At 36.1% G+C, this 14,884-nt stretch overlaps 3 protein-coding genes across 5 annotated transcripts in view; 2 read left to right on the top strand and 1 right to left on the bottom strand.

Annotated features, from left to right (window-relative positions):
• The window catches only part of LOC100176412 (sperm-associated antigen 17), a 22,885-nt gene extending 17,384 nt beyond the window's left edge, over positions 1–5,501 (top strand). The window contains exons 12-21 of one of the 3 annotated variants that reach the window (XM_026834038.1): positions 28–126; positions 341–558; positions 1,095–1,336; positions 1,473–1,667; positions 1,961–2,083; positions 2,636–2,832; positions 3,237–3,353; positions 3,764–3,904; positions 4,166–4,310; positions 4,662–5,501. In XM_026834038.1, the coding sequence (XP_026689839.1) occupies positions 28–126; positions 341–558; positions 1,095–1,336; positions 1,473–1,667; positions 1,961–2,083; positions 2,636–2,832; positions 3,237–3,353; positions 3,764–3,904; positions 4,166–4,310; positions 4,662–4,798 (1,614 nt within the window). In that variant the 3' untranslated portion in view covers positions 4,799–5,501. The remainder of the gene's footprint in view (positions 1–27; positions 127–340; positions 559–1,094; positions 1,337–1,472; positions 1,668–1,960; positions 2,084–2,635; positions 2,833–3,236; positions 3,354–3,763; positions 3,905–4,165; positions 4,311–4,661) is intronic. The other 2 variants (XM_026834036.1, XM_026834037.1) reach the window with 2 other exon arrangements.
• LOC100186579 (flotillin-2) lies at positions 5,005–9,928 on the bottom strand. Its single transcript, XM_002130850.5, has 10 exons — positions 9,777–9,928; positions 9,634–9,715; positions 8,675–8,765; positions 8,359–8,482; positions 7,823–8,055; positions 7,348–7,467; positions 6,985–7,199; positions 6,544–6,727; positions 6,191–6,340; positions 5,005–5,824 (listed from the first exon to the last, which is right to left on the bottom strand). Exons 1-10 carry the CDS (start codon positions 9,823–9,825, stop codon positions 5,795–5,797), a joined length of 1,278 nt encoding a protein of 425 aa, XP_002130886.1. The 5' UTR covers positions 9,826–9,928; the 3' UTR covers positions 5,005–5,794.
• A 1,115-nt stretch (positions 9,929–11,043) lies between these two features.
• The window catches only part of LOC104265628 (uncharacterized protein KIAA0825 homolog), a 4,858-nt gene continuing 1,017 nt past the window's right edge, over positions 11,044–14,884 (top strand). Inside the window, exon 1 of the mRNA XM_009860073.3 lies at positions 11,044–13,820. Within this exon, the coding sequence (XP_009858375.3) occupies positions 11,096–13,820 (2,725 nt within the window). The 5' untranslated portion in view covers positions 11,044–11,095. The remainder of the gene's footprint in view (positions 13,821–14,884) is intronic.

Below are 14,884 nucleotides of genomic sequence, written 5' to 3'. Positions count from 1 at the left end.
TTTGGGAGGATGCGGTTGGAGCAAGAGATGCAGAGGGAAGCTCTGAAGATAAATGAACCAAGATCAAGTGAAGAGCAGATGAGAGCAAGTGATCTTCTTACACTTGTGTTGGATTTGGATGAAGATGTAAGTTGTGTTTTGTGTGTTGTTTGTGTTATTTGTATTGGTTGTGTATTTTTCTCCGCGTTTTATTACGCTTTGTTATTGTGTGTGCTTGTTTTTTAAGTTACAAATACTAAATAACATATGTTTTTTGTAGTTTGTGTTTCTTTCGTTTTTCATTTTCATATTACTTGAGCCTCAATGGTTTAACGCCTAATATCTCACCCTTTTACACCAGATAAGTCCCCGAGCCCCCAGTGAAGCTCCCCAGCCATCAGGAGCACCTATGAAGACCCCACTATGTGTAGAACACAGCCATGCCACAGCAGCTATACCTGACCAACAAAACTCATCAGTGGTAAAGGAAACATACGAGAAAGTAGTCGCCCCTCCTCCACCCCCTGTGGTTCCTCCACCTCGGGAAAAACTAACTCAGGCTGATTGGGATCTGCTAAGGTTATGAAAGAATTAGTTAAACTTATTTATATTCGTGTAGCGGGACAAGACAGTTGTTATAAGTTAACACAGATGTTTTGTTTCACACAACTTGTGTCTGCTTACTAGTTATCAAGTATGTAACTTGGTGGGTGATCATTTTTATATTTTCCTTTTTTTAATGTATGGCTTACAATTCAGACAACCCATAAGGGACTACTGGGGTGGTATACTCGGCTACCGACTAAACTAGTCGGTCGCGATAACTCTTGGTTACTGCGTTTTTTTAGTCCGCCGACTAAAATTTAGTCAGTGGTTTTTCACATTTAGTCGGCTGACTAAGTTTCTGTGCATTACTCATTACAGAAGTTAGTCGGTCAAAATCGGCCGACTAAAAAAGCAAAATTAAACTTAGGCGGCGACTAGTTTAGTCGGTAGCCGAGTATGCCATCCCTGATTTACAAAAATTGCTGTAAGTGTCTTACACACACCCTAGCACTGGTAACAGCATGGAATTTGGTTCAGTATAGTTAAAACTACCTTCCCCTCTTACACAGACGAGGAATAGAGGAAGAGAAAGCAAATCGTATCGCGCTGAGACATCACGATGTTCCCGCTTACTTTGACTCCGACATCGGTCGTGCTTGGCTGCTCACTCAAGCCAATGATATGAAGACCGCATCCGTGCAACTCTCGCTTGATCCTCGGAGAGATGGAACGGAGGCAAGGATGGTGGGAGTTGGGAGGAGCAATGATGGTGAGGCGAGCAGACAAACAAGCACCTCGTCACCACCGCAAGGTGAGGATCAATATCAAATAATTGATTTTAAATAATTTTTGTGTGTATGATAAGGTGTTTAGAATTTTAAATTAATTAATGGCAATAAAAACCCTAAATACTCTGTTTTACATCTGCTATTATAAAATAATTTCAGAAACTTCTGAAAAATCCCAAGATTCCACCCCCACTGTGCGTGGTACGGGCACGGGGGTTATATCGGACACCCCTTCTAAGATGAGACCCACCAACCCCACCCCTGCTCATGCAAGTGGGAAAGGGACCCCTACTAAAGTGAGACCTGACAATCCAACACCATTTGCAGCAGCTCAGCCGAGGAATATGAGGCCAAGTAAGTGGTTTCACAGGTGTCAGGTTTTTTTAACAAAATCTAGGGTAACATTCCTAAAATTCAGATTTTCTAATACACTTTTTAAACATTTTTTTTTGCTGTTAGGTGTCATTTACCCTTATTATGCCAATTTCTATAGGATATTAAATGCCAAAAGATTTTAAGTAAATCAAAGATAACTCCTTTTTATAAAAATATATTGTTCCAACTAATAGGATAAATTGTGATTAGCAGATACTAGTGCTTTTTTAAAGTTATGTTTAAGCAGAAGTTACAACTTTATTTATATTCAGGTAACCCCACACCAAGCCACGCATCACCAGGCATGCCAACTAATAAACAATTAGATGGAATTAATCAACAACAACAACCATCACCTATACCTGAGAACCCAACATCTGCACAAAGAAGAGAAGGTAAATGTTAAATGAATGAAAATATCTTTATCCTGGTGTGGCCGGAAAACGACAGTTGTTATAACACAGGTGTTCATACACCTTATGCCAGCTTACGAGTTACCAAGTATGTTACTTTGTGGGTGATTATTTTTTTAGAATTTTATATTTTTTATATGGCTGATAACTTGGACAACCAAAGATCATGGATTATTGTACCTCATGCATGCTGTCGAATATAGGACTTGCAAGTAGCTGAACTTTTGAATTGCTCATTAGCTTAGACCACACATCAGTAACTATAAACTGGAATACTTCTCATATAACCATAAATCAAATAGAGTATGTTTTAATTTCAAAAGAGCTAACAGTGTTGGGTGCGAGAGCCACGCTTTTCAACTGACACCCTATCTCACACTTTTAATCCTAAGCATGTTTTAACAACTGTTGTTTTGCTGTTGATTCCTTTCTCTTCGTTCTTTAAATACATAATCTTCGCTATCGTTTTTAAAGAAGTAATTATAAATTATTTTATGTTACAATAAACCAGTGCCAAAAATCACTGTTTTACAGACCGTATGTCTCCGAATGAAAACGAAGCGTCAAATGAAGGAAGTCACCCACATAATCTATTGCTTGAAAGGGAAGATTCTGATTTAGTTTTAACTCGAAGTTTATTGTATGATGCAACTGGTCAACCACGTAAAGGACCTATTACTCTTCCTAACTCAATACTTAGCGATAAACCAGGATCCCTGCCTAACACAAAGGTGAGAGCTTTTAATTTTGTGTAGGATTTGAATCCTGTAACTACTGTACTGCTTCCATGCAAATAATAATGTAGTCACTTCACTTTGGTGTTTTTAAGTAATTTAACCTTTGTGACTGTATTTAAAGAAATGAATAAAATGTATGTGTTATATATAACCTCTGATGGATCAAACTTTAAGTTGCTGGCAAAACATAATGTAAATAAAGGTTTAAAAGACTAAAACGGGTCTTCTGGGAAATATTTGTTTGTGATTTAAAAGTTTTATATCGAAAAACGAGTAAGAGCTTTGAATACTATACATGACTGTAGAAACCATATGCATGGAAACTGTAGTAATATATATATGTATAAATTGTAGTAATATGTGTGTATAACTGTATAACCAATAGCTTTGTTTCTTAGTTTATGACGGTTGAAGAACCAGTAAGAAGAAAAGTTAAAACATCGTCAATATCTGGTGGATTGGTAAAAGGTCATCAAAAGGTGGCAGAACGTGGGTTTCAGTTGTTGCCTCCTGAAGTGAGAACATTCTGTGGTTTTTGTTTGTTTTAATGAAGATATGGTACATGGTTTATGCTATTTTACTGGGAATTCTGTTTTTACATATTATTGTGTTTAAATTTTACATGTGTAATTCTCTTTGAATAAGACTTGGCAATGCCATTTCAGCAAAAAAAATATATGTATATATTTTATTATACAATTGGCTGGACTTGATTTTTTACATTTTCGTAGCGCCAGATTTATACATATTCCCTTTTTTATTTTCTTTATAAACAGTCTTGTATAACTTCTTTTTATAATTAGATTATTATAGCTGGACCAGAGCATTTAGTTTAATTCAAGCCAATATTGTTAAGGCTCATAATTCAAAACTTCAAAATGCTCTTATAAACATCCCTTAACCGAAATCATTGCTATTTTTCCAGGTTGTTTTTGGAATACTTCGAGAAGGCAACACTTATTCATACACTGTACAAATGCGAAACACTGGTATAGATCTATGTAGATTTAAAGTGAAACAACCTCCCCCTGGAACTGGTATGCGTGTCCATTATACACCGGGCCCTGTAAGTTAAAGCTTCACTTCATGTATTATTGATAGTTTTTGGACAGTTCCAGACTAAATCTCATGTATAGAATAGAGAGTATAGAATTATTGATGTTGTGTGTTAAGTTCCATGTTCTAAAACCACCAATCACCAATATTTTTAATCATGTACCTTACATTATCCATGCGTGGCCGAATATCACAGTAATTATAACAGAGATGTTTTGTTTCATACACGCGCCTGCCTATGAGTGTCTATAGTTAAACTTTGGCATTGTAGGTGGCAGCAGGCATGAGCACCAAACTCCTGATTGAAGTTTATGCGATCGCTGTTGGTGTTGAGGGAGAATCTGGTGTTGGGACAATCAACCATCAACTGGAGATAATTACAGAGACCGACATTCTATTTCTACCTATCACAGCAAATATCCTTTAAATTAAAACTTGATTTTTTACTGATTAATAAGAATTTTAGGCAAATTTATACAAAATATTGTGTTTTTTATAAATAGCATTAGTAATTTCATTTTGAGTGATTTCCTAAAAGTTTTAGAGTACACAGTGCGTTGAGCATTATTAACCCTGATAAAAACCACTCTATATAATGTCCCTACAGCATTTAGTTTCTAAAATAACTTCATCAGATTTATACAATGTCGGTTTAAAATAATTTTATGTCTGACACTGTAGCAGCAACAGTTTATATATCTAAAAAAAAATTTGTAGTATCTGTATTATGATTATAATTATTTAAATTTTCCTTAACGCAACCTCACTAGTCCTAACTGCAAATGATTACGACAACAGACGTGAACCTTTACCACAAGGAGGAAAAGCTCCTGGTGTAAAACTATCATCTAGTAAACCACCTTCAAGAGATGGAATCTTACGTCCAATGAAAATGGAAGCTTAGAAGTGAATGAATGCGTCAAGAAGACAATGCTAAGTGTTTACTGTGTTTTATACCATATAGATTTTATAACAGAGGTTTATTATATATGTTTTGTAAAAGAGCTTTATTTTCTAAACTTTACAAATTTTAATGAAATACAGTACAAACTTAAAGATTCTTTTGTTTAATTTACCAGCTAACCAAACTAAATATAACGCCACTATTAATAATGTCCTGTATAAGTTTATTTATTAATTGTTACTCTTTATTAAAACAACAACATGACGTTTAGAAGTAGTAACATATAAGAACATTTGCTGCAATATATGATAGCATGCTAGGCAAAAGTACTTGTGCACTGAAAGCACACAAACATATAACAACACTATACAATGTTGTTGTTGCCACATTAAACCTGCTGGGGTATAAGAATACATAATGTACCTAAAAATATTATATTTTTTATGGTAAATGCAGGATAAAACAGCTTTATCGTAACTGAAGTAACCTTTTGAGTGAAACATAGTTAGCCCATGCATATACACATATAACAGAGCACCAGTTATACTTTAGTTAAAATCTTAATAGGAATTTGGGCATTCCAATTTCAATGTCATAAAACAGTTCAAAAAGGCAACTAGTGTTAAAAAGTTATTTGCATTGATTACTGACAAGCAACCAATATCTTTATGTACATGCACATGGTCGTAACAGATTGAAGCCATTAAAAAAAATATAAGGTGTACAACAAATGTCATGATCGTTAATTTGTGGGTGACTCATTTTTTAAGACTTAAAAAATTGACCCCAATGACAAGTCAGTGTAATTTTTTTCAAAAAGTGACTTAAAATTTGTTCTTTTTAAAAATAAAATTTATTGCGTTTAACAATATACACCTGCTTTGGTAAAAATACAAATATTTTCGGTAAAATTCACAACTAACTGTTAGAAGTGGTAATGTTGACCATGTGAGGTATTAGTGCATCTGCAGGTCTTTAATTAGCTGAGTGTTGTATCTACTTTGCCCCAGGAACCATCTTTAACACCTGTGTTTATATTTAGTTATATTTTGGTGGACAAAAGTGACTTGAATGCAATTTCTACAGCCAAAAGTTTTAGTAACTTTAACTGTGGCGACCACTGGCAATTGCCTAAAACAGGGGGGGTAAAAGTGGCAACCATGTATAAGTAAAGTAAGTTTCCTTATACAATGGTATAAATGATCAACAAAAGAAACTTATCGGTTGAAATGGTAGTGGCAACCATGTACAAGTCACCCAAGAGGAATGTACATATTATCCACATTTTAATAATACAACAACTTCAACAACTCAACTCTGGCAGACAAAAAATAAGTCCAAGTCCCTTAAGTTTCAACCCATGGGAAAACTTATTTGACAAAACATGTTTACCTTTGACAAGTCAACACCAGTTATAGCTTGAACAGCAGGTGGCATCTCAGCAAGCAGCTTTGTAACTTCACTTGTTGTATGATCACCATCTCCACCCAGCAATACAATCTCATCAACACGTGACAAGGGAGCTGCTACTTCTGCTGCAATCTGTGAGAAAATGATTTTAATGAAAATGTTGGTTATAAAGGGGGTATGTGGTTCAATGCTCACTACTGCTACACTTAATTCAAATTCACACTGTCGCGAATTTCCATTGACTGTCGCGAATTCCATTGTAATGTAAAGTGTTACGAAAGTTAGCATAAAATCTGAAGAGCTTGTTTCGTTATCATGTATAAATGTATTGTTACCTTTGGTAAAGATTCCAGCACCAAAGACATCAAGGCAGCATCTCCATATTGCTTGTAAGCAGAAGCCTTTTGTCTCATGCTTTCTGCTTCAGCTTTACCAATGGCTTCAATAGAAGAAGCTTCAGCCACACCAACCAACTTAATCCTCTCTGCATCAGCACGTGCAGCTTCCACAGTTTTGGTTCTGTGGAGAAAAATCAACAACTGATGAACAAATGAAATTTTTTCAACCTGTAAAGAACTGTCAAAAATTAAAGATAAGGACAGAAAATTCCATGAAATTACTCCCCAGCTATCCCATTAATATTTTTTCCTTTAAAACATGGGGTGTCTTTAACAAGGCTTTAAATAGAAAAGATGGAAAATGAAAAATGTCCCAAAACAAGATGTTGGACCACAAAAATCCAACAACTTGAACAAAACATTCCAAACAACACATACCTTCTTCCTTCAGCAAGTGTCTTCACTTTGTAAGCCTCAGCTTCAGTTGGTTTACGAACAGTTGCCTCCAATTCACGATCTTTACGTTCAATTTCTCTCGCTTCCACATCGATCTGTTTCTTCCTCTGAACGACCTCGATTTCGATCTCCTCTCTTCGGATGTTTTGCTTCTCCTTGGCAGCTTGGAGTTGGTAAGCAAGCTGAGCTTCAGCTTGCTGCGAATGCACAAATCACTATATTAGTCCATGGAATTTGATGTCTAATCGGATCTAGACTAACACCAAGACTACATTTATACATCTAAATGAACATGTTCAACATGGGACTGGTGTTTCATTTTGAAATTTGCAGTTTAGTTATTACCTTGCTGTTAACTTCCTTCTGATATGAAGCTTCTGACATCTGAAACATTCTCTCAGAATCTGCCACCTTGGTATCAGCATCAAACTTCACATCCATGAGAGATTTATCACATCTAGCTTCCTGTTAAAGTCACAACTATTAAATATACAACATAAATGGTCGAACTATTATACAAAAATTATATAAATGGTTCGATTATTATATAAATGGTCGAACTACTATACAACATAAATGGTTGAACTATGTAACATGTGTATTACTTCTACAAACATGTATATTATGTTGTTTCAATTTACTACCGGTAGATTACAATTCCTACCAAAGGTTTTAAATTGTCAAACCAACCGAAAGTGAAACTATTTAATATTTATCCCACACAATGCAATAACTTAACGAACTGAACATGTGGTGAACAAGAAAGGGACACGACATAGAAACACACAAATAATGAATAGGTAGATACACAAACACTTACCACAATACCAGAATCCCTGTTTGCTTCGGCCACTCCAATCCTCGCATCTCTCTTCACTTGAGCAGTTTGTGCTCTTCCAATGGATGTCAAGTAATCCACTCTGTCCACAACATCCTTGATGACAAAACTGAGGACCTCAATCCCCATCCTCCCAACATCGGGAGCAGCAACCTCACGAACAAGAGTCGCGAAGGATTCACGATCTTTGTAGATCTGCTCAACTGATAATGTACCTGAAAACACAATGGGTGAAATAAGTCTAGTCCAAATAATATTATGTAAGTATAGGCGAATTGCCATGAATCTGGACATAAATTAGTGCTCATAAAGTTACACGAAAACAGCAGTTAGGATTGCAATCATTTTAATGTAATTGTATTGTATAAGAAATCATATTTTGGCTAAGATGACATCACTGGTCTCTTCAATGGGACTTTGATTCTAATTTATTGGTATTGATGAAGCCTTAATTGTCAATTCGCTTTAAGGGCATACAACTGCTTATAATGCTATAAAGTTAAACAATAAACTCTTACCCAGGATAGCTCTCAAATGACCTTCCAGTGTTTGAAGCAGAATCTCTTCGATTTCTCGAACAGATTTGCCCAGAAACTGTTCACAAGCTGATGCCAATAAATCTTTTTCTGTGATAACTTTTACCTACAAATATTAAGAACCTAAATTCCCCACTCAAGTGTGGTAGGAAAGTCACAGGTATAAAAGAGCAAAAACTCTCAGACCAAAACTATTACCCACAGTGTACACCAGTAGTAGAACAATAAAACATTTGCATAGCTACAGTAACAGAGTACAGAAATATAGGTATAAATAGATTATACACATATAATCTACCTGAGCAACACCAGTCACAGTAAGTGGAACACCTTCTGCTGTTTCAACATTCTCACATTTTGGATTCAAAGTCATAACCTCTAATGACAATCTGGAACAAAGTGCAACAGGTAAGTTGTAAATCTATCTAAAGGTTTGTATTTTATGCTATAGTAACAGCATTGCGGGCAAGTATAGGAAAAAGTAACTGTTTGTTAAATTAAAACATAATCTACAGATATATTTATTATTTATACAAGTTTTTAAGATAAAGTTCAAATAAGGTCTGTGTGTTGTGTTGCATTTTGTATATAAAAAATTAAATAAACTGTGTGTTGTTTAATTACTGTAATGATTCCATACCTCGGTAGTCACCAGTCAACGATATGCGCGTTTATATAGGAAGTGATAACATCCTTTTATGTTTCAAATATTAATCAATCATACTAATAAAGCATGCTAGAAACGTTGTTTACTGCCATATTATCACATTTACAATAGTATATCTGTACTGTATATATAATGGTTTTATTAACAAAGTAATGGTTTTGTTAAATTCATGGTACTATTCATCCTAATTCCATTTTCCTGAGACAATTAGAAAACAGGAAACTCTTTTATGTGGGTTGAATAAGAACCTCGCAATAAGCATGGTTTGTTACGATAATGGTGGAAGCCGGGGTGTACAAACTCCTACTGTGCGGATTCCATGATTCGCATTAGGTTTATATTGCGATATAACATTACACCAAACCTAACAAGCCGTGGTTATCAATACGATAATAAGTGTAATAACATCTCAAAATACGAAACAAAAGTTACCGCTGCAATTTAGCGGTTTTGTTTAACCACTAAGTTGTAAACATTTTTTTAATAATTTTAGAAGTTAGATTTAAAGTTTGGTTTAAAGTTAAGAGTAAAATTGGTACATGCTATGCAATAAAACCCCATAAATAATTTCATAGGATAAACATGTTTACCTCTGTACTTCAGTGACACAGCACCACGCCCATGCCCATCCACCAATCACATACTTCTTTCCATCATTGCCCCAGCAACCACCTGAAAAGTTCAATTCATATTAAAAACTTGTATAAATTGTAGATCCAAGTTTAAAACTTACCAGAAACTACAAGAGCCTGATTTGGTCCAACTGTGTGACAATTTCCCATTTTTGTAGTTTTTTTGAACTGAGTTAGTCGTACAACTATTGTAACTGTAAAACAACGTAAGGTATTAACGTAAGGATATAAACTTTCAAGATACTACTTCAAGCAACGATGACTGCATGCTAACTGACGCTGCAAGTAACTAAAACGGTGTTGTTTACACGTAAAACCAGACTAATCCTGCGCGCAGCGTGATCAAATGAAAACCCGTCACATGTAGTTACCCTGTCACATGCATATGTTTAAACTAAACGCGTTATTTATATATCAAAACAGCCTAAAAAAACGCACAACAGGTTCACAAAAATACTCGAAACTTTCCACCATTTATCTCGTGATCGCCCAGTACCTGCGGCCGACGCCACATTCTTGGGCGGTGCGTCACGTATGTTTACAAAACCTGCCAAGCTGCAGCTGTGTCAAAGATTATACGGTACTGTGAATTAAATAATTTCATATTGTAATAAATATACTTTAATTTATCTTTAGGTTAAATTAATAGTGAAATTAGCAAAGAATTACTATTTTAATTGGTTTTTAAGTTTCCGCAAAAACATGTATAGTGACTTAATTCAAACCCGTACAGGCATACCCAAATGCTTTCTTCTCACTTTTTATTTCTCTCGTTGCTTTTTTCTTTACCTACCATTAGTTTTTTTTATACTAGAAGAGAAAAAAGCACACTCACCATATCTCTCACATCAAATAAAAAAAGGAAACTGCCGTGGTGTGTTGCATAAAGTATCTCAAACTCCACATAGTACAGTGGTTAACTCTATTCCGTATTTTCCCCTTCTTTCTTACGTTAAAAAACAACAACAACAAAACACGTACAAGAAGTGAAGAGTACGGACCGTTGTTATAAAAGTCCTTGAAAACCAGTATTCCTGGATAGTGTAAGATGAGTGGCGATAACGACACACCTCAATTTAGTCGAGAAATATCGCACATCGTTTTATTAATGCACCAAGTCAGACATGAAAACGAAGACGAAATCTTTCAAATTTTAATGGCAATTTCTCCTCAAATTGGCGAACTACTACCATTGGATTATGAAACCTTGGGAGAACCACCCAAATCAAGCAGAAGCGATGTAAAGAACGTCCACGAAGTCCAAGACTGTATGAAAGAAATAGCTTCAACACTTATGAGTAAGTTTGTTACTAAGCTTAGAGAAGTATTTTCAAGTCGTATGTTGTTTAAATGCACTGAAAGAAACTTAAACTTACAGTCTGAGGCTCACGTTAATGTAGTCCAGTCTGTTTCACATTGTATGGAGCAACTGCAGGTGTTGATAGGTGATGAAGCAGCTGAAAAAAAATTAAAGATTGTTGTGTCTCGCTGTATGGATATGTTGCTGCAGAAACATCTAAGTTGCCTACCTGATGCAGAAACTAATCTTAAACTTTGCACAAAAGAGTTCATTTCATTGGCAAACAATGTCCGGTTGCTTATAAGCAATGTTTTCTCAATTTTAATGACTTCTTCTCTAGTACCTGATCATAAACACCAAATTCAATTCGTTCAAGATACAATTCTTGAAAAGTTGTCATTAGAACTACTTACATTGGCCGACATTGTGAAAAAAACTCTTGATAGGTTGCAAAGTAGGGTTTCAAATGGTGAAAATGAAAGTCCGACATCATCAGGTGTTGGATTTGAAAACAGAGTTCAGATCGCTGACATTGTGACTGGCATGGCAAAAATTGTCCATATCTACATTACCATTGAAGATGATATACAATGCTCGGAGCAGTTAGAAATTACCCATCTTTGCACGAAGCTAAGGCAGAAGAAAGGGGTCTTAAAAAGGAATTTTGATCTTCCAGATTTGATTCAGTCTAGCCAGCATACAGCAGTAAAAACTTCTGATAATGTGACTGCTGGGTGGGACTGGGTTGAAATGCTACGGGATCTGGCACCAAGTTTGTGTATCTGCTTAGTTGAAATATTGAAGGAAACACATAAAAATTTACTGCAGGAGACCAAAGATTTATTTAGTGGCGGTCATAAACCAGCTCTGGTGACTTCTACTTCACAATCTAAACTAAATCTGCCATCTGCACCCAAGTTTTCACTGAAGTGTGTTGGGACTATTCTGGATTTAGTTCTTACCTGGCACCCCTTGTATGTTGTTGGTGGGAGAAAACAGAGTGTAAGTTCTCTGCAGTCAGACTCTGTAGATACTGTGAACCAAATCTTTAAAGAAATTCGAAGTTTTATTTTGTCCAAAATAGATGAAGTCCCGGAAAAATGTCCAGCTAGTTTTTTATCAACATTCTTATCAACAGTACAAGATGTATGCTTAGTAATGAAGGACTGTAGTAGGAAGATACAATCCAGTAAGTCACATTTTGTTTGCACCATTCAACTCTTTGAAGCGCTGAGTGATCATATTTTGCAGTTGATAATTCAATACCATAAGTCCAAATTATCAACTGCTATATTACATGATGGTGACAGTCATTATTGGGCTGATCCGCGTGCCTACTATGAAGGGGAGAGATGCTCGGTTTCTATAGTAATGTGGAAATCTCATCTTAAATCTCTAAAGGCTGACTTATTACAGCATGTAAGCAGTGAAACCACAAACCAAATTTTGCTTGAAATTTTGAACGATTCTCTTACAGTTCTCACGAATCGATATTGTATGTGTGAAACATCATTTAATCGGAAACCGCAAGTCATTCTAGATGGTTCAGCAATCCTTTCATGTGTGTTTGAGCTTTTATTGACCACAGCCCCTTTAGCGTCATGCTTCCTAACTACCACACCTTCTACCCAAAGCAACCTTCTGAGGAAAATTTTCACTTGTTGTTCTGATTTGTTTTTATGCATCAATCTGACAGCTCTACCGGTTCAGCAGTTAGCTAATGAAGTTGGTTCAGCAATTCAGAACTTAAACAACATACAGAGGCCTTTCTTTCACTGGTTATCCTCATTAAATGCTACAATTTTCCCCTTTGGTTGGAATGGTGACATGACCAAGCTACCACCAACTTGTTTAATTGTGTGTCTTTTAAGCTACATCTGTAGTGATAAACAAATTAAGCATGAGTACATTCTGCAGTGTTTTTCATCTCGTAATTTCTATCTAGTGCATATGCTTGCAAGTGGTAAGCTTTTGAACTCAGACATACTTCTTGCAGATGTTCAAACACACCTAATTAACATATTTTCTGACACCCCTGCTTGTATAAGCAGTATCTTAATGACATGTGCACTCTCTAACCCAAACTTTACTCACTCAACATTCCTAAACATGCATCAAGAACCCGAAAATAATCCCACAGCATGGCAATCCCATGTTTTGGAATCAGTATCACCGCACATACATCAAGCTGTGTTTAACTGTGTTAATTTCATTACTTCCAACACCTGGTCACCAGTAGCAAGACATATAGTTCGATCTTTACCTGACAGTCTAAAATCCTTTGTCCCAGACCTTGAAAGCAAGAGCAAGAAACTTGTGTTGTATTCCTGCATAGCATCTGTAATGCAAGGTCTACGCATAGCAGCACTTAACCTTGATGTTGGGCTGCGCTTATTTTTAATAGAAATTGACAGAATTCTACATGAAGATGGGTTGGAGAGTAATCTCACATGTGATTGTTTTGCTGCTCACTATTTTCTGCATCTTGCACATGCAGTGATGAAAAATCACGGCCAGTTGCAAAGTTTATTTGGCATTGATATCACCCTTGAAGCTGCTACCTTTATAACTGAAGTCGGGGAGTCACTACTAAGCATTGAGCAGTTGGAAATGGCATCCAAAAATCACCCTGGACAATGCATTCCACTAAATGAAGAGATATCTGCTTTTCGCGCAACTTTTTTGAGGTTGTTTAGTCATACAAACAGTGATGAGGCAAATATGTTTAAAGAGTCCGTGGATGTAAACGCCATTTGCCAAGACTTTGAAAAAAAGAAACTTATATCCAAGATTCATAAAGTTCTATGCGTCAATTTTCAAGCTATATCTCGGCAACTTTTAGGAGGTAAGTTATTGTTTGTATTTGGTGTAAAGCACTTGAACAGAAACTAATTATTTACATGGTAAATATTGACATAAGTAGCCCACAATGAATTGCATACAATGCAGCTATAAAGAAATGCCTGGTTGCATAATGGTGTCATATTGTGTGGTCACCTGTGACAAGTTTAGCTTTTCGTTTCTAGTAAATCTGTGTTTTAGTTTTTACCAGTATCCAGATACAGATATACTTTACCTCTTAGAGAGTGATACTCTGTTTATGTCTTATTGCAGTTTTATATTGTCCATTCTTATCTATTGGGAATTCATAAAATTAGGTTATGATTAAATGTATGAATGTAATTTATTTTATTCTTGCATTTTGGGCAACAGTCGTTATTAGGGATGTGCCGAGCCGAGCCCGAACTCAAAAGCTCGTGCCCGAGCGTTTCCTTTTTTTGACGCTCGGAGCTCGGCTGAAAACTGGGCCGAGCGCCGAGCCTTATGCTATAATGTTGCACGCGAGAGCGAAAAATATTAAAAATAAAAAAAGGGGAGCTACTAAGAGATAACGAGACTAGTCAGCGTAGCTTTCTCCTTAATTATTTTCGTTCGTTGTGAATTTGCTCTCTCGCAAGTAACGAATCGCAACGTCAGCGAATTTGCCCGTATCGAATTATAGCAGGTGTCGAATTACACGAGCGCCCAATGTTTTCGTATCACATTTTAAATAAAAAGCCAAAAACTCTTAAACTTTTTTATAATGAAATATTATAAATTGCTGCAACCACGGTTTTGCAACCACAGGGTTTTGCAACCCCTAAGCCACCTTTACCGCAGACACGCACGCAGCCAGAAAGTGCTAAGACGCACACACACGCGTTGCATTCAATATAACATTCCTTCGCTTGGAATTAGAACAATTTTTCATTCAATTGTTACGTCACGTGTCCTATCGCAACGTAACTATTAATTATGACGTTGTATAATATAACAATCGGGAGGAATGTGCCCACTGCCCAAGTTGGCAGCCCAACCAACCACGAGATCAAAACATCGTGTATCAGCGTCACATTTTTACACTCAGCG

This window comes from Ciona intestinalis, chromosome 4, assembly GCF_000224145.3.
Source record: "Ciona intestinalis chromosome 4, KH, whole genome shotgun sequence".
In the NCBI taxonomy this organism is placed as follows: Eukaryota; Metazoa; Chordata; class Ascidiacea; order Phlebobranchia; family Cionidae; genus Ciona; species Ciona intestinalis.
Note: the sequence above shows the minus strand (reverse complement) of the source record. Positions and strands in the feature narration are given on the sequence as shown.

Bases quoted from the DNA above. Each gene is read 5' to 3' on its own strand.
- LOC100186579 (XM_002130850.5), bottom strand. From the start codon at position 9,825: ATGGGAAATTGTCACACAGTTGGACCAAATCAGGCTCTTGTAGTTTCT. The intron at 6,341-6,543 runs GTAACAATACAT...ATTTTCTCACAG, and splicing joins TGCTGGAATCTTTACCAAAG to ATTGCAGCAGAAGTAGCAGC. The intron at 5,825-6,190 runs GTAAACATGTTT...ATATAAACACAG, and splicing joins CTGGTGTTGACTTGTCAAAG to GTGTTAAAGATGGTTCCTGG.